The sequence below is a fragment of the Rana temporaria genome, chromosome 12 (genome assembly GCF_905171775.1).
Source record: "Rana temporaria chromosome 12, aRanTem1.1, whole genome shotgun sequence".
In the NCBI taxonomy this organism is placed as follows: domain Eukaryota; kingdom Metazoa; phylum Chordata; class Amphibia; order Anura; family Ranidae; genus Rana; species Rana temporaria.
The window spans coordinates 72744786-72767350 of NC_053500.1; the positions used below are offsets into that span (position 1 = coordinate 72744786).

The window sequence follows — 22565 nt, forward strand, 5'->3', positions numbered from 1 at the left end:
GACGGCAAAGTGACAGGCAGATGGCAAAGTGTAAAAGCCAGAACATGTACTTGTGGTAGAACAGAATCAACTAGAAGCACTCTGACCCACGTCAACTAAATGGTGTTTTCCCAGGAGATGATGAAACCAGCAAACCAATTACCCAAAAAACAGCAATGACTGTCACAGGATTTTCACAGCTCTCATTTCTGAATGTAACCGTGACTTGCAGCTTAATTGGTGTCGATGATCTCTGGTTATAGTTATTCCTTATTAAAAAACCATCCGGTCACAAATACCACTAAACCTAAAATGAAAATTTGCCTTTACGTGATTTTATTAATATTCCTGCATATACTGTATGTTAGTACCCGGCTTGTTTTTGATACATTTACATTTGCTAGAAAGCTTAGCATAGCCTAGTTTTCCAATGTTTTGATGCTCTTAGGCTGAAAGATTCAGTCTACAGGATTACTGAACACTATGGATGACCTTCAGTTCAACCCAAAAAAATACAAAATCATACAATCCCATATACACAATTCTTCAACCACAGTTGATGCAGAGGAAGGCGGAAAACCCCAGCAAATCATTCTCCAATTTGCTACAGCAGGGGAAAAATTCCTTCCTGATCCCCCGAGAGGCAATTGTATTTTCCCCGGATCAATTTAATGTCAAAAATATGCAGTAATGTTTGTCAGCTTACCTCTCCATGTGTTTAATAGTCCAGCCACTCTCACCTGGCTGCTTAACCACTTAATTCACTTAACCACTTACCGCCTCCTGCACATATACGTCAGCGGAATGGCACGGCTGGGCACATCAACGTATATGTACGTTGATCTTTAAGCCCAGCCATGGGTCGCGGGCGCGCTCCCGCGACCCGGTCCGAAGCTCCGTGACCAGGACCACGGGACCAGCGGATCCCGCGATCGGTCCCCGGAGCTGAAGAACGGGGAGAGCCGTGTGTAATCTTTGCTTGTTCTTGACTATCCTTACCTGCTTGTTACCCTGACCTTTGGCTGTGTCCTGACTATCCTTACCTGCTTGCTACCCTGACCTTTGGCTATCTCCTGACTATCCTTTGTTGTCGCAGTCTGCTGCTTCCTCTCTACCTCTCTGTAGTCTACCGTGAGCGTGAGCTGGGAGGCCCTAGGTGTCGCAACCTGGATCCAGACTGCAGCTAAATCCATCCCCACCACTAGGGGCCCCTGGTAAACACCCGCTGGCTCTTAGATTCTGCTCCCTGGGAAATCTCATGCCCTAGCTCCCATTGTCATCCGTGTTGGTACTACAGAGTACCTGCTCTCCTGTTTTACTTAGATCTCCATCCGCAGCAGTCAGCCATAGGGTCCACTACCTTGTGGTGCACTCCAGACCCCAACGGGGTGCATCTGTCACCTGGACTCAGGTGACCTGACACTTTACCTATAAATGTCAGTACCCAGTTATATTATGTACATTTAGGAAAGTATCCAGTCCTTTCTTAAAGCAATCTACTGAGCTGGCCAGAACCACCTCTGCAGGGAGTCTATTCCACATTTTCACAGCTCTTACTGTGAAGAAACCTTTCCGTATTTGGAGATGAAATATTTTTCCTCTAGACGTAAAGAGTGCCCCCTTGTGCTCTGTGATGACCTTAAAGTAAATGACCCAACACCAAGTTCACTATATGGACCCCTTATATATTTGTACATGGTGATCATATCCCCCCTTATTCTCCTCTTCTCAAGAGTGAATACATTCAGTTCCTCTAATCTTTCCTCATAGCTGAGCTCCTCCATGCCTCTTATCAGTTTGGTTGCCCTTCTCTGCACTTTCTCCAGTTCCCCGATATCCTTTTTGAGAACTGGAGCCCAAAACTGAACTGCATATTCCAGATGAGGTCTTACTAATGATTTGTACAGGGGCAAAATGATATCTCTCTCTCTGGAGTCCATACCTCTCTTAATACAAGAAAGGACTTTGCTCTCTTTTACATGCTATTATTGAGCTTATGATCTACCAAAACCCCCAGGTCCTTCTCCACTACAGATCCCCCCAGTTGTACTCCCCCTAGTATGTATGATGCATGCATATTCATAGCCCCCAAGTGCATAACTTTACATTTATCAACATTAATTCTCATTTGCCACTTAGTTGCCCAATTAGATATTGGGGTCGGCTTGTAAATTGGAGACATCCTGTAAAGACGTTATTCCACTACATAGCTTGGTGTCATCTGCAAAGACAGAAATGTTACTTTTGATCCCAGACCCAATATCATTTATAAAGATATTAAAAAGTAATGCCGCGTACACAAGACCGATTTCCGGGTTGTAAAAAATGAAGTTTTTTTTAATATCATTAAAAACGATCGTGTATAGCAGGGATATGCAATTAGCGGACCTCCAGCTGTTGCAAAACTACAAGTTCCATCATGCCTCTGCCGCTGGGTGTCATGCTTGTGGCTGTCAGTCTTGCTATGCCTCATGGGACTTGTAGTTCTGCAACAGCTGGAGGTCCGCTAATTGCATATCCCTGGTGTATAGGCTCCAGAGCATTTTTCACGATGTAAAAAATGGGCATTAAAAATTTCGAACATGCTCTAATTTTTCACGTCGTTTTTAACGTTGTCGTTTAATACGTCGTAAAAAATGGTCGTGTGTAGGCTTTAACGACGTGAAAAAAACGCGCATGCTCAGAAGCAAGTTATGAGACGGGAGCGCTCGTTCTGGTAAAACTAGCACATTCATCAAGCTATAACAGACAGAAAAGCGTGAATCGTCTTTTACTAACACAAAATCAGCTAAAGCAGCCCCAAGGGTGGCGCCATCCGAATGGAACTTCCCCTTTATAGTGTACGTTGTAAGTCACTGCGCTATGCTCAAAAAAATGTTTTCACGATCGTGTGTGGGCAAAGCCGTTTTAATGATCGGGTTGAAAAAAAACTTTGTTTTTTCTAGACCATTAAAAACTTCATTTTTTACAACCCAAAAAAAGGGTCGTATGTATGCGGCATAAGGGTCCCAGCACTGAACCTTGGGGTACACCACTGATAACCTTCGACCATTCAGAGCAAGAATCCTTACCCACTACTCTCTGAATTCTGTCTTTTAGCCAGTTTTCTATCCATTTACAAACTGATATTTCCAATCCTGTAGACTTTACCTTACACATGAGCCGTGTGCGTAACTGTGTCAAACGCTTTTGCAAAATCCAAGTATATCACGTCCACAGCCACGCCTCTGTCCAAGGATTTACTTTCCTCTTCATAAAAGAAATCAGGTTTGTTTGACAACTTCTGTTTTTCATAAATCCATGCTGTCTGTTGCTTAAAAAAATCCAAGCAAGAACTCATCTATGTGGTCTTTAATTAAACTCTCCAGTATCTTTCCGACTATAGAAGGTAAACTAACAGGTCTATAGTTACTTGTTAAAGACTTTGAACCCTTTTTTTAAATATGGGCACCACATTGGCCCTGCGCCAATCCAATGGTACTATTCCAGTCATTAATGAATCTTGTTTTTTTGCTTTTTTCGGAAATTCGGAATTCGGAATTTCCGAATTTCCGAAAAAGCAAAAAAACAAATAAAACGAAAATGATTTTTTTTTTCGAATTTCCGAAAAAAAAAAAAAACGAATGAAACGGAAAAAAAATTTTTTTCGGAAATTCGAAAAATTCGGAAATATACAATTTTCAAAATTTCGAATTTTCAAATGTTTTCATTTTCGAATTATCAAATTTTCAAAATTCGGAATTGTCGAATTTTCGAAAATTCGAAATTTCAAAAATTCGAAATTTCAAAAATTCGAGATTCGAAAATTCGAAATTGTAAAATTTGAAAATTTTTAGATTTTCGGATTTTAGATTTTCGAAGTTTACAATTTCCAAAATCTCGAATTTTTTTAATTTCTAATTTCCGAAACTCAGAATTTTCGAATTTTAAGATTTTCGGAAATTTAGAATTATTTAAAAAATTTGAAAATTAAAAAATTCGAAAATTAAAAAATTCTAAATTTAAAAAATTCCAAATTGTAAAATTCGAAATTCTAAATTTTCGATTTTCGAATTTTTGAAATTTAGAATTTTCGAATTTTCGAATTTTTCCGAAAATTCAAAAATTTGACTTAATTAGCATCTCAACAGTCTATTGAATGAGACATTCTTATTGACCTGTTGGGGGGTCAGAATAAACAACCTGTAATATTCCAAGATCCTTCAATACATGAATTATCATTAATGTCCCATCTCATGTAATCCGAGATATCAGTTCTCAGTCATCCTATGCCCAAAAGGGACATAGGATGACCCTAGACCCAAGAGTCATTAGTGAAGCTGGCACAGGAGTACCCCCCATCCTTCAAAAGTCTCTGGGTGTCACGGGCCATTCCGTTACAGTTTGTTTTTTACTTCCTTTGGAACAACTGTGGATAAAGAATTGTATATATGGAGATTTTTTTTTTTTTGGGGGGGGGGGGGGTTTGTCTATGTTGGTTGAACTGGATGGACGTGTGTCTTTTTTTTAACCACTTCAGCCCCGGACCATATTGTTGGTCAATGACCAGGCCCCTTTTTGCGATTCGGCACTTCGTTGCTTTAACTGACAATTGCGCGTTCGTGCGACGTGTCTCCCAAACAAAATTGGCGTCCTTTTTTTCCCACAAATAGAGCTTTCTTTTGGTGGTATTTGATCACCTCTGCGGTTTTTATTTTTTGCACTATAAACAAAAATAGAGCGAAATTTTGAAAAAAAAATGAATATTTTTTACTTTTTGCTGTAATAAATATCCCCAAAAATATATAAAAAAAAATGTTTTACTCAGTTTAGGCCGATACGTATTCTTCTACATATTTTTCATAAAAAAATCGCAATAAGCTTTTATTGATTGGTTTGCGCCAAAGTTATAGTGTCTACAAAATAGGGGATAGTTTTATGGCATTTTTATTAATATTTTTTATTTACTAGTAATGGCGGCGATCAGCGATTTTTATCAGTACTGCGACCTTATGGCGGACACTTCGGACACTTTTGACAAATTTTTGGGACCATTGTCATTTTTATAGCGATCAGTGCTATAAAAATGCATTGATTACTATAAAAATGCCACTGGCAGGGAAGAGGTTAACACTAGGGGGCGAGGAAGGGGTAATTATGTTCCCTGTGTGTGTTCTAACTGAAGGGGGTGGGACTGACTAGGGGAAATGACTGATCGCTGTTCATACGTTATATGAACAGACGATCCGTCATTTCTCCCCCTGACAGGACCGGGATCTGTGTGTTTACACACACAGCTCCCGGTTCTCGCTCTGTAACGAGCGATCGCGGGTTCCCGGCGGTGATCACGCCTGCCGGGCACGCGCGTCGGCACTAGGGGCTCGCGGAGGGCGCGCCCCTATTGGCTGAAATGCGAGATGACGGAAAGCGATGTGATCGCGCACAGCCGAGCCGACCTGCCGCCGTATAACGGCGGCTGGTCAGCTAGTGGTTAACCAGATGAACTATGTAACTTTGTAATTCTTCCATGAAGACCATCTTCTGGCAAGACTTCTCCAGACAGTTGATAGATGTACCTGGGTCTCACTGTTTTTTTGATGTCAAAGGGAAGTAAGCATGATGTATCTTTCATCTGCTGCATTGTTTCCTTGGCCTACCATTGTGTCTACAGTCCTCAACATTGATCGTTTCTTTGTGCTTCTTCAAAAGAGCTTGATCAACACATCTTGAAACCCCAGTCTAATGCCCCGCACACACGACCGGGTTTTCCGTCGGGAAAACTGCAAGGAGAGCTTCTGGCCGGGAATCCCGGCCCTGTGTATGCTCCCTCGCAGTTTTTTCGATGGGAAAACTGCCAAACCGCCGGCAAAAAAAGAGAACCAGCTCTCTTTTTTCCCTTCGGGATTCCTGACTGACTTTTTCCCGTCGGAAATCCCGAGAGTGTGTACGGGGCATTTGGGCATATTGTCAGAAAAGTCGAGGGATGCAGTTGAAACCAAATTGCAAATCTTTTTTACATGAAAGAAGAAGAACTCCTTCCTGCCATCATCACCTCTGCGTGGCCAGTGTCTAAGCTGGCAGCCTTATCATACAAGGAACCTTGCTTTTTGCATATAAACAAAATGGTGTTTATTCTTTTTGTTTAAGGTAATGCTTGGGTTGCCCATTTTGCTTTGTCGCCCCTGCCTATAATTGATTCAACATTGCAGGGACAGTCTTGTAATAAACTCCTTGTTGCCATTATAATATCTGCTAGGCCAGTGTCTGAGATGGTAGCTATATCATACAAGGAACCTTGTTTTAAAAAGAGAAGTATGAAAAAAGGGGTGTCCCCCTAGCAAGGGGTTGGGACTTTAAAGGCAACAAGAATAACAAAAATGATAATCTTGAAAAATCATTTTATTATCGTATAAATGTCTAAGAAGCCAGGTATATGGCGACCATAAAATCATGAATATAATTCATAACAATCATAAATGAATACAACGTTGTCTTGTTTTTATGTATTCTGAATTGTTATGAATTATATTCATGATTTTATGGTCACCATATACCTGGCTTCTTAGACATTTATACGATAATAAAATGATTTTCAAATTTATCATTTTTGTTATTCTTGTTGCCTTTAAAGTCCCAACCCCTTGCTAGGGTGCCACCCCTTTTTTCGTTCTCCAAACAGACGGGATGTTGGCAACATAATTAATCTATCTCTGGTACAAAACTCTTTTTTTCAGTTTTAAAAAGAGAAGTATGTTATTTTTTTTATTCATACTTACCTAGGTGGATGCAGCATCAGACCGATGCTGCATCTGTCCCCCTTCGTCTCTACACTGAGAACCGAGCCATCAAACATCACTGATAGCTCGATTTTCACAGATACCTGAGAGGAGAGCTGCTGCCTGTCAGTCAGCGTCTCTCCTCTCTGCTCCTCCATGCTCCCTGAAATGCTGAGCTGTGGAGGGGTGGGGAGCGGCCATCTCAATGGCTCGCTGAGACTCTAAGACTGCCATCAATCAAGGCAGCTGGTGGATCCAGACTTGGGAAGTCGGGATGACGCGCTACCTCGACTGATGGCAAAGATCATCAGTGGAGAGCAGACTTCAGACCGCTCTCTGCTGAAAATGAGTCACAGGAGTGCAAAACGAATTGCACTCTTGTGACCCTTAGGAGAAGCCCAGCCTAAAAAGCCCAAGCTGGACTTCTCCTTTAACTTTAGTGAATTTAGTTTTTTTTATTTGCATATTTGTCACACTTAAATTATTCAGATCAAACTAATTTTAATATTACAAAAAGATTACCTGAGACAATACAAAATGCAGTTTTTGATGATTTCATTTATTAAGGGAAAAAAGATGTCCAAATCTGCCTGGCCCTATGTGAAAAAGTAATTGCTGCCCCCCGTTGCTATACCATGAATGAACTGTGATAAACCAAATGTTTTTGAGTTAAATTTCACTTGCCACACCCATTCCTGATTACTGCCAGACCCATTGAATCAAGAAATGCCCTAAATAGAAGCTATTTAACAAAGTGAAACACGTCAAGATATCTCAAAAAGCAACACATAATGCCGCGATCTAAAGAAATTCAGGAAAAGATAAGAAACAAAGTAATTGACATGTATCAGTCTGGAAAGGATTACAAAGCCATTTCTAAGGCATGGGACTCCAGCAAAACCACAGTGAGAGCCATTTCCCGCAAATGGAGATAACCTGGAACAGTGGTGAACCTTCCCAGGAGTGGCCGGCCTACCAAAATGACTCCAAGAGCACAACGACGACTCATCCAGGAGGTCATAAAAGAACCCAGAACAACATCTAAAGAACTGCAGGCCTCACTTGCCTCAGGTAAGATTGGTGTTCATGATTCAACAATAAGAAAGAGACTGGGCAAAATTTGCATCCATTGGAGAGTTCCAAGGCAAAAGCCACTGCTAACCAAAAAGAACACAAAGGCGCGTCTCACATCTGCCAAAAAAACATCTTAATTATCCCCAGGACTTTTAGGCAAATATTCTGTGGACTGATGAGACAAAAATGTAACTTTTTGGAAGGTGTGCGTCCCGTTACATCTGGAGAAAAACTAAGGACTCGTACACATCAGTTTTCCTGCCAAGAAAAGATTGAGAGCAGGATCTCAATTTTCGTGACAGGAAAAATGTGCTATCGTCTATATGCAATTACGACGCGCAAAAAAACAAAACGTGCATGCTCAGAATAAAGCAGAAGAGTCGAACTGCCTATTGAACTTCATTGATTTTGGCTCGTTGTACGTCACCGCATTCTTGACATTTGGAATTTCAGCCAAGATTTGAGTGACTGTCTGTATGCCAGACAATTTTGAGCCGTTTTCCTGCTGAAAAAAAAAACGGTTTTCCTGTCGGAAAAACTGATTGTGTGTACAGGACATAACACAGAATTTCATAACAAGAACATCATACCAACAGTCAGACATGGTGATGGTAGTGTGATGATCTAGGGTTTCTTTCCAGCTTCAGGACCTGGATGACTTGCCATGATTGATGGAACCATGAATTCTGAGCTCTACCAGAAAATCCTGAAGGACAATGTCCAGACATAAGTTTGTGACCTCAAGCTCAAGCACGATTGGGTTATGTAGCAGGACAATGATTTGAAACACACCAGCAAGCCCACCTCTGAATGGCAAAAAAAAAAAAAAATAAAGGTTTTGGAGTGGCCTAGTCAAAGTCCTAACTTGAATCTGAATTAAAACAATTCTGCAAAGAAGAGTGGACGAAAATTTCTCCACAGCAATGTAAAAGTCTTATTGCCAGATATTGCAAATGGTTGACAGCTAGTTAATAGTTTTAGGGGGAAATTACTTTTCACAGCACTGTATATATACAAGGGTTGGACATAAATATAATATAACACTACATAATTTGCAAGTGTGAAATTACCGACATTTTTCGCGTTGAAAGTGGAAGTGATATAACATTCTTTTGCTTCTGTTGTATGATACGACACCAAGCTCTAAGGTGGAATGTCATGAGTCAAGAGTCATGTTAGAGCTTACAGAGATTCAAAGAGGGCAAATTGTTGGCGCCGCTTAGATGGGTTTTTTTTTTCAATGCAATTAACAAACATGTTATACTTACCTGCTCTGTTGCAGTGAATTTGCACAGAACAGCCCAGATCCTTCTCTTCTCGGGTCCCTGTTCTGTTCTCCCGGCCCCTACCTCCTGTAGAGTTCCCCCACAGCAAGCAGCTTGCTATGGGGGCACCCAAGCAGAGTCACAGTTCGATGTGTCCATTCAGACATGGAGATGTGGCCCAAACCACCCCCTCTCTCTCCTGATTGACTGAGGGAGAGTCTCGGATGGCCGAGACAATCATGGACATCGCTGGATCTAGAGGGGACTCCAGTAAGTATTAGGAGGGCTGAGGGAGGCTGCTGCACACAGAAGGCTTCTTATCTTAATGAATAGAATATATTAGGATAAGTCAGGGGTTCACTCCAAGAGTAGTGCTTTAAGGACACCACCACTCGCTTTTCACAATATCAGGGCTGGTTTTGCCCACTTTAATTTAAAAGAAAGTTCAAAACAAATAAAGAAGATTCCCTCGCAGGGGTATTCAGTATTTAACTCCTGCTACCAAAGTAAATGATCTTCAGCCCTCCTGGCTTGTAAAAACAGCTCTCCAGCTCAGGCCTTATGCTTTAGGGCCTTGGTCTGTCTCCCACAGACCGGACACTCTGCACCTCCGCCTCGTGCTACACTGGCTCCCACCTCTCTCCTAGGTGAAGCCCTACTGACTCCCATGCCCAGACCTCCTGTCTGCACGGTGGAGTCATCTCCAACTGGGAGCCTAGAGCCTTGGTCTGATGATGATTACTTAGAGCTTTCTTTTGGTGGTATTTGATCACCTCTGCGGTTTTTATCTTTTGTTAAAAAAATAAAAAAATACTTAAAAAAAAATACAAAACCATTTTATATTTTGTTATAACATTTTGCAAACAGGTAATTTTTATCCTTCATTGATGTACGCTGATGAGGCTGCACTGATGGGCACCAATAAGGCTGCACTGATGGGCAACGATAAGTGGCACTGAGAGGTGGCACTGATAGGTGGCAGTGATGCGCACTGATAGGTGGCAATGATGGGCACTGATAGGTGGCAGTGATGGGCACTGATCGGCACTGGTAGGTGACACTGATAGGCATCACTGCTAGGTGGCATTGATGAGGCACTGGTGGGCGATGAGGTGTCTGTGTCATCTTCGGGACCGATGTCCCTTGCACAGGAGCCGGTCATCGGCTTTTTTTTCTCCTCACGCTGGCAGCGTGAGGAGAAAAAAAAAAGATTACCGAGCTTCTGTTTACATCACGTGATCAGCTGTCTTTGGCTGAAGCCTGATCACATTGACTTGGTGATCACATTGCATGCCGTGCACGCCCTGCAGGGGGCACGCGGGGAGCGTGCAAAAGGGATGACGTCTATTGATGGTCTGCGCTGTAGCCGTCATTCGGCTATAGCGCGGATATGAAGGAGTTAATGTTTTCCTTGTAATTAGGTAAAATAATTTTTGGAAAAAGTTTCGTCCCCTCACCCCCCATTATACTTTCCTAAGCCCTCACTCAATCCAGCACTCTGCATGTCCGTAACGGCTCTCCCGCCCTCACAGGCTTTGCTAAGGCAGAGTGAGCCATTGAATCCTGCTGCTGCTGTCTGTCAAATATTGTTTTGAAGGAGTGGGGAGTGGTGTTATGGACACAGGCAGCGCCACTGGGAATTGAGTGGCTTCCTATAGTGGCACACTGAGAGGGGGAGGAGCCAGGAGCATTGGTGGGGACCCAGGAAGAGGAGGTTTGTGGCGGTTCTGTGCAATTCCAGTATAAACCCAGTATAAACCTGTTTGTTTTTTTATTGAGTTTCCAATCCCTTTAATATAAACCAATCTAGATAAAGCATGCAGTAAAAAAAAGAATAATGTAAGGTATTTTAATGTTATAAAAAAAATCAGAATCCACATCTATAGCATTAAAATAATTATTGTAATTCTTTTTTTTTTTCATAATTAATTTTGTGTAATTAAGGTAACTGAGTGGACCATCTTATACTTTCTTAACATTCCTCAATCTAAAGCGGGTTTCAGCAAATTCCAAAGGAAAATGTAACTATTGATTGTTTTCCTAGGAATGCGATCCAGATGATTGATTGTAAATGCAGAAAGCAATATGTTGATAAGGTATGAAGAAAAGCATTAGCGTGAACCTGCAGCACAAATTTTTGTATACTTTCTGTATTTATTTATGTTCAGGACTAAAAATGAAAATTCTTTTTTTTTTCACATTTTATTTTTGTATAAAGTACTTTGTTGTCTGGGTGACTGCCAGCTATACTTATCTATTCAGACTGTCACTTTATGAAAATGCTTTCATGAAACATACCACTCTACAAGGCTAGGTTTACTAAAGTACAGTATATCTGTATAGCTGTCACTTCTAGTAAAAAAAGCTCTACAGAAGGAATGTAAACAAACTCCCTGGTGTTATTTCAGCAGAAAAGGGTTAACTTTCTTGAATTTATTCTTTCTTGGGAAGAGGCATTTAAGGGGATATGATGGTCCACATAACGAAGCTCCAAACTGTCCCTGATTTTGAGGGACTGTCCCTGATTTGGAACAAAGTCCCTCTGTCCCTCTTTCCTCCTCATTTGTCCCTCATTTTGGTCTGATCTACAGTATCTGACAAAAGTGAGTACACCCCTCACATTTTTGTAAATATTTTATAATATTTTTGACACTGAAGAAATTACCCTTTGCTAATAATGTAAAGTAGTGAGTGTACAGCTTGTATAACAGTGTACATTTTCTGCCCCCTCAAAATAACTCAACACACAGCCATTAATGTCTAAACCACTGGCAACAAAAGTGAGTACACCCCTAAGTGAAAATGTCCAAATTGGACCCAATTAGCCATTTTCCCTCCCCAGTGTCATGTGGCTCGTTAGTGTTACAAGGTTTCAGGTGTAAATGGGGAGCAGGTGTCTTCAATTTGATGTTATCGCCCTCACTCTCTCATACTGGTCACTGGAAGTTCAACATGACACCTCATGGCAAAAAACTCTCTGAAGATCTGAAAAAAGAATTGTTACTCTACATAAAGATGGCCTAGGCTATAAAAAGATCACCAAGACCCTGAAACTGAGCTGCAGCACGGTGGCCAAGACCATACAGAGGTTTAACAGGACAGGTTCCACTCGGAACAGGCCTCGCCATTGTCGACCAAAGAAGTTGAGTGCCCGTGCTCAGCGTCATATCCAGAGATTGTCTTTGGGAAATAGATGTACGAGTGCTGCCAGCATTGCTGCAGAGGTTGAAGGGGTGGGGTGTCAGCCTGTCAGTGCTCAGACCATATGCCGCACACTGCATCAAATTGGTCTGCATGGCTGTCATCCCAAAAGGAAGTCTCTTCTAAAGATGATGCACAAGAAAGCCCGCAAACAGTTTGCTGAAGACAAGCAGACTAAGGACATGGATTACTGGAACCATGTCCTGTGGTCTGATGAGACCAAGATAAACTTATTAGGTTCAGATGGTGACAAGCGTGTATGAGGGCAACCAGGTGAGGAGTACAAAGGCAAGTGTGTCTTGCCTACAGTCAAGCATGGTGGTGGAAGTGTCATGGTCTGGGGCTGCATGAGTGCTGCCGACACTGGGGAGCTACAGTTCATTGAGGGAACCATGAATACCAACATGTACTAAGACATACTAAAGCAGAGCGTGATACCCTCCCATCGTAGACTGGACTGCAGGGCAGTATTCCAACATAACGAGCCCAAACACACCTCCAAGATGACCACTGCTTTGCTAAAGAAGCTGAAGGTAAAGGTGATGGACTGGCCAAGCATGTCTCCAGACCTAAACCCTATTGAGCATCTGTGGGACATCCTCAAACAGAAGGTGGAGGAGCGCAAGGTCTCTAAAGGCCCGTACACACGGTCTGACTTTTTACCAACAAACATCAAAAACAGCAAGTTTTCACATTAGTCCAATCGTGTGTACGCTCCATCGGACAAACTTTTTCGGGTTTCATCGGACAAAAAGTTCGGTCTGCAAACGGACAAACTTTACGTCAACAAGAGTCCGATGGTGCCTAGTCCGACCGTGTGTGCAGCAAGCAATCGGACTTTTGTACAAAGTACAAACGCGCATGCTCAGAAGCAAAGACCAGCCGGAAGCGTTCTGTCTTTGAAGGTGCACATTCGTGACGCAGCTAGTTCTGAAATCAAGAAAAGCAGCGCACATTCTCTTCTTCTTTATAATGTGATAATACTAAAAGCTGCCTTGCTGGTGATACTGATAGAGTAAAAACAAATGTCTTTACTTTGGATTAGTGTATTTTGGTTATATGAATCAAACATATTTCTGTATTTTTTGGTGGGTCAAGTTAGCACAACCCCATTGCACAACATTCATATGAACATTCATACAAACAACCCCATTGTGCAACATGTCTGCTTGACGAACGGATGTTCAGAAATGAACAAAATTGCACGAAACTGAAAATCGCAAATGCACACAGATGAAACCTCTACTAACTCTCGATTAGCAGAAGGAGCCAAAAGGGTGACGCCGGAGAATTGAACTTCCTCTTTTAAACTCTTGTCAGTACGTTGAAACGTCACTACGTTCGTGTTTGTTGCCGAAAAATTCTGAGCGTGTGTATGCTATGGGTGTGACCGGACAACTCCCTTCGGACAAAAATCCAAGAGAAAGTTTGTTTGATGTCCGATCGTGTGTATGAGGCTTAACACTCACAAGCTCTGTGATGTCATCATGGAGGAGTGGAAGAGGACTCCAGTGGTTACCTGTGAAGCTCTGGTGAACTCCATGCCCAGGAGGGTTAAGGCAGTGCTGGAAAATAATGGTAACCACATAAAATTATTACACTTTGGACGAAATTTGGGGATTTTTACTTAGGGGTGCACTCACTTTTGTTGCCAGCGGTTTAGACAATAATGGCTGTGTGTTGAGTTATTTTGAAGGGACAGCTCTTAAAGGTGACGTACCTGTATGTGCTTGTGCCCAGCAATGCCCTTCTGCCGACTTATATCGGTGTGAAGGGGTCCTCAAGTGGTTAAAAAGTGCAAAAAATACCTGTTAATTTTGACAGATATCATGTGAGCTAGTAACTTGTGTCTGGGCACAAGGTGGGATTATTGAGATGTGGAATAGGAGCTGATGAGGAGTTCTTTGTAATTCTTGAGAAATTAAGTAAATAGGGCTGACATCATGTATTAGGAAGTCAGAGCTGTGTTCTGTTGTCATGTCAAATAGAAAAGTATAAGCACACTTATTTCTGGCTCCCTTATTGTTCTGTATTTGCAGCATGTTTAACCACTTCCCGCCTGCCCGCAATGTACTGCGGATGGGGGGGGGGGGGCACCTGCCTGCTGATCGGCTGTGTACAATCAATCAACACAGGGCTCTGTACAGAGGGAACAATCTCTCCGTTTCTCATCCTTGCCAAGCAGGGATGAGAAACATAGAGATCTATTAGTAAAAGCAGTACACTATACACATATTAAATATTGTTAGGCACACATTTAACCCCTTGATCGACCTAGATGTTAACCCCTTCCCAGCCAGTGTCATTAGTACAGTGACAGTGTATGATACTATCATTGATCACTGTATTGATCACTGTTGTGAAAAACGACGAGAAAAAATAGAGCAGGTTCTAAATTTTTAACAGCCATTTTTCTTGTAAAAAAAAATGCTTTGGAGTCTACACACGACCGTTTTAAAAAAATTGAATTTTTCTCGTCATGAAAAACGGTTGTGTGTACGCAGCATAAGGGTTTACAGCCACTTTAATGACTTCAGCACTAGAGCAATTTTTTCAGTTTTTGCACACATGTAAAAATCTTTTTTGGTCATAAAATTAATTAAAACCTCCAGAACTGTATAGTTCCTGAATGCAGAGGACCTGTAGAATAAAAATATAGTGGTTGCAATGTTTTATGTCACACAATATTTGTGCAACTGTTTCTAAAATTTTCAGGAAAAAATCCAGTAAAATGAAATTTCGTGCAAACACACAATATAATATAAAAGATGAGTTTGCATTGGGTAAATAGATACCAAACGAGTTGCTAGCCAAATGTCCATCCAGTACTCAGGAGTAAGATCTACACATAACATAGGTGGGGATGGAGGGTTTTAGGTCGGACAACAGGACCTTTTATAGTGTGGAGATTACCCCTTTCGCATAGAGATCTGATAGGCACAACCACTCAAACTTTATTATTGAGTCAAGGCTTGAATGGGACTGAATGTTAGGGATATAGAGGTGTCTGATCTGGAGGTATCTAAGCATTTCTGAGTTTGAGAGTTTATAATGTTTATGAAAGTAAGAGAAAGGTTTAAAATCAGTTAACTACATGGTATAATTGAGTTAAACGTAAGCACAAGCAGTGGCAGAAGGTTGAAGGTGATTCATACACCGGGTAGTGTGATGGATTGTGTAGAAAGGACAACATCAGATGTGTGAGGATATAAGATTCAATTTACATTTTATCCTATCCCACAGAGCCATGGAGTGATGGGTTAGGCGGTCCAAATGTAATCTATGATCTTTGGGAGGGAGCCAAAGCAAATTATCAATAGTATGAGGATCAGCATCAACAGCCTCCAAGCTGGCCCAGAGGGATGCCTGTGCCCACCATTACAGTGTGACCTATGCCCATCATTTCAGCGTGACCTGTGCCCACCATTGCAGCGTGACCTGTGCCCACCATTGCAGCGTGACCTGTGCCCACCATTGCAGCGTGACCTATGCCCACCATTGCAGCGTGACCTATGCCCACCATTGCAGCATGACCTGTGCCCATCATTGCAGCACGACCTGTGCCCACCATTGCAGCATGTCCTATGACCACCATTGCAGCGTGACCTGTGCACACCATTGCAGCATGACCTGTGCCCACCATTGCAGGGTGACCACCATTGCAGCGTGACCAGTGACCACTATTGCAGCGCAACCTGTGCCCATCATTGCATCGTGACAAGTGACCACCATTGCAGCGTGACCTATGCCTATCATTGCAGCGTGACCTGTGCCTACCATTGCAGCCTCACCTGTGCCCATCATTGCAGCCTCACCTGTGACCACCATTGCAGCGTGACCTGTGCAGAGGAAGAGAGAGGGTGGCTGGGTCATCACAGGGGAAGAGAGCGTGGAGGAAGAGGATTGCCGTCCGGATCACAGACCATGGATAGCCCGCTGTAACAGCTTACATTAGAATTGCCATCTGCTCGTGGTCACACACAGTCCCACCTCCTGACCTGCGCCTGTGACAGACAGAATGCATCCCAGCATTGGACCGGCGTTCCGTCTATCACAGACGCTGGGTCAGGAGGTGGGGCTGTGTGTGACCAGGACCGGACAGCAATTGTAAGCTGTTACAGCGGGCTAAACACACACACATCCCAGTTCTGTGAGGGGAGGAGAGAAAGATTGTGAGTTCCTACTAGCTGGGAACAATGATCTGTCATCTCCTCTAGTGAGTTCCATCCCCCACAGTTAGAACACACATTAGGTAACACAGTTAACCCCTTCCCTCCAAGTCACATTTATACAGTAATCAGTGCATTTTTATAGCACTGATTGCTGTATAAATGCCAATGGTCCCAAAAATTTGTCAAAAGTGTCCGATGTGTCCACCATAATGTTACAGTCCTGATAAAAATTGCAGATTGCTGCCATTACTAGTAAAAAAAAAATAATAATAATAAAAATGCCATAGACGCTATAACTTTTGCGCAAACCAATCAATATACGCTTTTTGTGATTTTTATTACAAAAAATATGTAGAAGGATACGTATCGACCTAAACCGAGGAAAAAATTTGCTGTTTTAAAAAAAATTGGGGCTATTTATTACACCAAAAAGTACAAAATATTGTCCCAGATTCAGTAAGAATCTGCGCCTTTCTTACGCAGGCACAGGGCAGCGTTTTTGCCCTGCGCCAGTGCAAATTTTATGCGCTGCCCGCGATTCACGGAGCAGAAGCTCCGTAAATTGCGGGGGCGCTGTGTTAACTTGCCCGGCGTAAGGGCGCCTAATGTAAATGATCCCGGCGGGAATCATTTAAATTAGGCGCGCTCCCGCGCCGAGCGTAGAGCGCATGCTCCGTCGGGAAACTTTCCCGACGTGCATTGCGGCAAATGACGTCGCAAGGACATCATTTGCTTCAAAGTGAACGTGAATGGCGTCCAGCGCCATTCACGATCCACTTACGCAAACGACGTAAAATGTGAACGTCGCGACGCGGGAACGTGGCCATCCTATAGCATTGGCTGCGCCTGCTATTAGGATGTGTAACGTTACGCGAAACCCGACGTACGCAAATTACATTACAAAGTAAATTGCGGGGGCGCTGTGTTAACTTGCCCGGCGTAAGGGCGCCTAATGTAAATGATCCCGCCGGGGGCGGGAATCATTTAAATTAGGCGCGCTCCCGCGCCGAGCGTAGAGCGCATGCTCCGTCGGGAAACTTTCCCGACGTGCATTGCGGCAAATGACGTCGCAAGGACATCATTTGCTTCAAAGTGAACGTGAATGGCGTCCAGCGCCATTCACGATCCACTTACGCAAACGACGTAAAATGTGAACGTCGCGACGCGGGAACGTGGCCATCCTATAGCATTGGCTGCGCCTGCTATTAGGATGTGTAACGTTACGCGAAACCCGACGTACGCAAATTACGTAATTTGCGTACGCAGGGCCCGCGCAAGTTTGTGAATCGGTGTTAGTATGCAATTTGCATACTATACACAGATCACAATGGGAGCGCCCCCTAGCGGTCTTCGCTAGAATGCAGCCTAAAATCTGCGTGGCATAAGAGCCTTATGCCGCGCAGATTTTAGCGATGTTCCTGAATCAGGAGCATTCGGTACGCCGGAGCAAGTAAGCAATTGCGCCGTGTAACCTATGGTTACACGGGCGCAATTGCTTCTTGAATCTGGCCCATTGTGTTTTTTTTCCAAAATTGTCGCAATTTTTTTGTTTATAGCGCAAAAAATAAAAACTGCAGAGATGATCAAATACCACCAAAAGAAAGCTCTATTTGTGTGAAAAAAAGGATGTAAATTTTGTTTGGGTGCAACGTCGCAATTGTCAGTTAAAACGATGCAGTGCCGTATCGCAAAAAATGGCCCGGTCATTGAGCAGCCAATTCTTCTGGGGCTGAAGTGGTTAAGGTCCCTAACTCACATACTAGAGTCATTAGCTATTAGCATGTCTTTGGATTTTAGGAGGAAACCCACACAAGCACAGGGAGAACTTGAAAGTAGCGCCATGAGATTTGGACCACCTGCCCTAGTGCTGCCAGGTGGAAGTGCTAACCACGTAGCCACTGTGCTGCCATTCACTAAATCAACTTTGGATTTAGGTCTCTGTGGATGCATATTATTTATGCAGCCTTTTACTGGGTGATCTTTTACAGTCTGTGCCGTGATTATTCTTTTCTCCTGTCTCATTTTTTAACTGTCACAGTAGGGTAGTGTAGGTCAGGACTATTCTCACCCTGAACAATATCTTAACAAAAGTAGGAGCTCTTCAGCTCACATTACAGCAGCAAGTGAAGAACATCAGACTTCAATTACTGTGGCACAGATGTCAAAACTTATGGCAACCAGCAGAAATGTATCCTGACTACTGTCCTCCACTCTTCTTACAGAGCCACCCTGGCATGTGACCAGATAGCTAACTTTTTGGTTATAAAAAGTATATTTTCTCACACTTTTACAAGCCCTAATTGGTACATTTTTTACTGGTTTATTTGCATCATTTAAAATGCTGCAAAAAAAAAATGAAACAGATAATTTAGCAAATATGTGACTTAAAGTAAATTTGCAAAACTTCCTATGTAAAAATGAATCACTCTTAATGATGACATAATGTGTGGACAGCGATGCTTTCATTCTTCCCAAAGAGTACTGTAAGCACCGAATTTCTGGTATTGAAACTTACAGCTCCAGTGATTAGACATGTGCAATTCATTTAGTTGCAAATTCGTTTTTTAACAAATTTCCACAAATTCTTTAATTCGAAACCATCCAAATTAATGAAAACTCGTTTAATTAATTTTTCCAAATATTTGTAAAATTTGAATATTCGTAAATTTGAATATTCGTAAATTCGAAAATCCGAAATATCTGAAATCTGAAAATACAAAAGAACGGAAATTCAAAGAATGAAAATCTGAAAATAAGAACGAAAAGCAGAGAATTTGAAAACCCTGAAAACCCTGAAAATTTGGAAATATGAAATAAAAATGACCTATGACTTACCTATAATTAAATAGTTAGTAATAGTTATAGGAATTTCCTTTCAAATTTGGCTGTTAGAGAATGTAATGAATACGAATTTATCCGCAGTTACTTTCTTATTCGAAATGACTAATGCCGTATCTAAAGGAATGGAATGTAACAAATTAAAAATAATAAATAACAATATTAATAATAACTTTTTATTACTAATGCAAAGTTATTATTATTAATATTATTGTTATTTATTATTATTATTAATTTGTTGCATTCTATTCGTTTAGATACGGCATTCGTTATTTTGGATAATTTGTAACTTCGGATAAATTTGTATTCGTTACATTCTCTAAGTTACAAATTTATCCGCAGTTACTTATTATACGAAATAACTAATGCCGTATCTAAATGAATGGAATGTAACAAATTAATAATAATAAATAACAATATTAATAATAACTTTTTATTAACAATACAAAGTTATTATTATTAATATTATTGTTATTTATTATTATTATTAATTTGTTACATTCTATTCGTTTAGATACGACATTTGTTATTTTGGATAATTTGTAACTTTGGATAAATTTGTATTCGGTACGTTGAACAGCCAAATTTGAAAGGAAATTCCAATACCTATAATTTAATAGTTAGTTATTATTAGTTAGTCATTATTTATAATTTTCTGATTTCCTTTCTTACTTTCGAATTTACTAATATTTTCATTTACGAATTTCGATCATAACGAATGACCCGAAAAAAAAACAAAAAACAACAGTGGTTGGTGTCAGTAGGGCAATGGTCGGTGTCAGTGGAGTAGTGGTCGGTGTCAGTGGATGGTGTCAGTGGGGTAGTGGACAGTGTCAGTGGACGGTGTCAGTGGGGTAGTGGTCGGTGTCAGTGGTCGATGTCATTGGGGTAGTGGACGGTGTCAGTGGACGATGTCAGTGGGGTAGTGGTCGGTGTCAGTGAACGATGTCAGTGAGGTAGTGGTCGGTGTCAGTGGACGGTGTCAGTGGACGATGTTGTGGGGTAGTAGTCGGTGTCAGTGGACGGTGTCAGTAGGGTAGTAGTCGGTGTTAGTGGACGGTGTCAGTGGGGTAGTGGACGGTGTCAGTGGGGTAGAGGTCGGTGTCAGTGGTCGATGTCAGTGGGGTAGTGGACGGTGTCAGTGGATGGTGTCAGTGGGGTAGTAGTCGGTGTCAGTGGACGGTGTCAGTGGGGTAGTTGACGGTGTCAGTGGGGTAGAGGTCGGTGTCAGTGGTCGATGTCAGTGGGGTAGTGGACGGTGTCAGTGGGGTAGTGGACGGTGTCAGTGGATGGTGTCAGTGGGGTAGTAGTCGGTTTCAGTGGGCGGTGTCAGTGGGGTAGTGGACGGTGTCAGTGGGATAGTGGTCGTGTCAGTGGTCGATGTCAGTGGGGTAGTGGTCGGTGTCAGTGGACGATGTCATTGGGGTAGTGGTCGGTGTCAGTGGACGATGTCAGTGGGGAAGTGGTCAGTGGTCGGTGTCAGTGGATGATGTCATTGGGGTAGTGGTCGGTGTCAGTGGACGATGTCATTGGGGTAGTGGTCGTGTCAGTGGACGGTGTCAGTGGGGTAGTGGACAGTGTCAGTGGATGGTGTCAGTGGGGTAGTAGTCGGTGTCAGTGGACGGTGGGGTAGTGGACGGTGTCAGTGGGGTAGAGGTCGGTGTCAGTGGTCAATGTCAGTGGGGTAGTGGACGGTGTCAGTGGACGGTGTCAGTGGGGTAGTGGTCGTTGTCAGTGGACGATGTCATTGGGGTAGTGGTCGGTGTCAGTGGACGATGTCAGTGGGGAAGTGGTCGGTGGTCGGTGTCAGTGGATTATGTCGTTGAAGTAGTGTTCGGTGTCAGTGGACGATGTCAGTGGGGTAGTGGTCGGTATCAGTGGACAATGTCAGTGGGGAAGTGGTCGGTGTCAGTGGACGATGTCATTGGGGTAGTGGTCGGTGTCAGTGGACGGTGTCAGTGGGGTAGTGGTCGGTGTTAGTGGACGATGTCAGTGGGGTAGTGGATGGTGTCAGTGGACAGTGTCAATGGGGTAGTGGTCGTGTCAGTGGACAGTGTCAGTGGGGTAATGGTCGGTGTCCGTGGACGATGTCAGTGGGGAAGTGGTCGGTGGTCAGTGTCAGTGGATGATGTCGTTGGAGTAGTGTTCGGTGTCAGTGGACGATGTCAGTGGGGTAGTGGTCGGTATCAGTGGACGATGTCAGTGGGGTAGTGGTCGGTGTCAGTGGACGATGTCAGTTGGGTAGTGGTCGGTGTCAGTGGACGGTGTCAGTGGGGTAGTGGTCGGTGTCAGTGGACGGTGTCAGTGGGGTAGTGGTCGGTGTTAGTGGACGATGTCAGTGGGGTAGTGGATGGTGTCAGTGGACAGTGTCAGTGGGGTAGTGGTCGTGTCAGTGGACAGTGTCAGTGGGGTAGTGGACGGTGTCAGTGGACGATGTCAGTGGGGTAGTGGACGGTGTCAGTAGACGGTGTCAGTGGGGTAGTGGACGGTGTCAGTAGACGGTGTCAGTGGGGTAGTGTCAGTGGGGTAGTGGTCGGTGTTAGTGGGGTAGTGTCAGTGGGGAAGTATCAGTGGGGTAGTGGTCGGTGTCAGTGGGGTAGTGTCAGTGGGGTAGTGTCAGTGGGGTAGTGTCGGTGGGGTAGTAGTCGGTGTCAGTGGACGGTGTCAGTGGGGTAGTGTCAGTGGGGTAGTGTCGGTGGGGTAGTAGTCGGTGTCAGTGGACGGTGTCAGTGGGGTAGTGTCAGTGGGGTAGTGGTCGATGTCAGTGGACAGTCAGTGGGGTAGTGTCGGTGGGGTAGTGGCCGGTGTCAGTGGACAGTGTCAGTGGGGTAGTGTCAGTGGGGTAGTGGTAGGTGTCAGTGGTCTTGGGGCTCTGGACCGTGTCGGTATGGGGTGGCGGTTGTGGTGTCGGATGTTTTATTTTTTCAATTTCTTTTTTTTTTTTTTTTACAATTTTGATTTTTTTTTCTTTTTTTTATCAGCCCTGTGCAGAGGTGCATTGCCGACGGGATTAACCCTTTTTCGGCCGCTAGCGGGGGTTAAAACCACACAGCTATTGGCCGAATACCGCTGCAATTCTGCTGCAATTTTGACGGTATAGCTCTGCTAAAAATAGCAGCGCTATGCCGCCACTGCATCTCCTGCCCCATTGTGAAAGGAGCCTTAAAGTAATTCATATTTACATAGCAAAATATATGTGATTTTTTCACAGTTCAGCTGGGTCTCCAAACACATTACACCAATCAACTTGAGCAAAACCTAAAATGAGGATCTACATAAAC

General features: G+C 43.1%; 1 protein-coding gene across 1 annotated transcript in view; it reads left to right on the forward strand.

Annotated features, from left to right (window-relative positions):
- Positions 1-22565, forward strand: part of KCNH4 (potassium voltage-gated channel subfamily H member 4) — a 162302-nt gene that overhangs the window by 12773 nt on the left and 126964 nt on the right. The window contains exons 5-8 of the mRNA XM_040329946.1: positions 8075-8103; positions 10674-10679; positions 15212-15238; positions 22471-22480. Of these exons, the coding sequence (XP_040185880.1) occupies positions 8075-8103; positions 10674-10679; positions 15212-15238; positions 22471-22480 (72 nt within the window). The remainder of the gene's footprint in view (positions 1-8074; positions 8104-10673; positions 10680-15211; positions 15239-22470; positions 22481-22565) is intronic.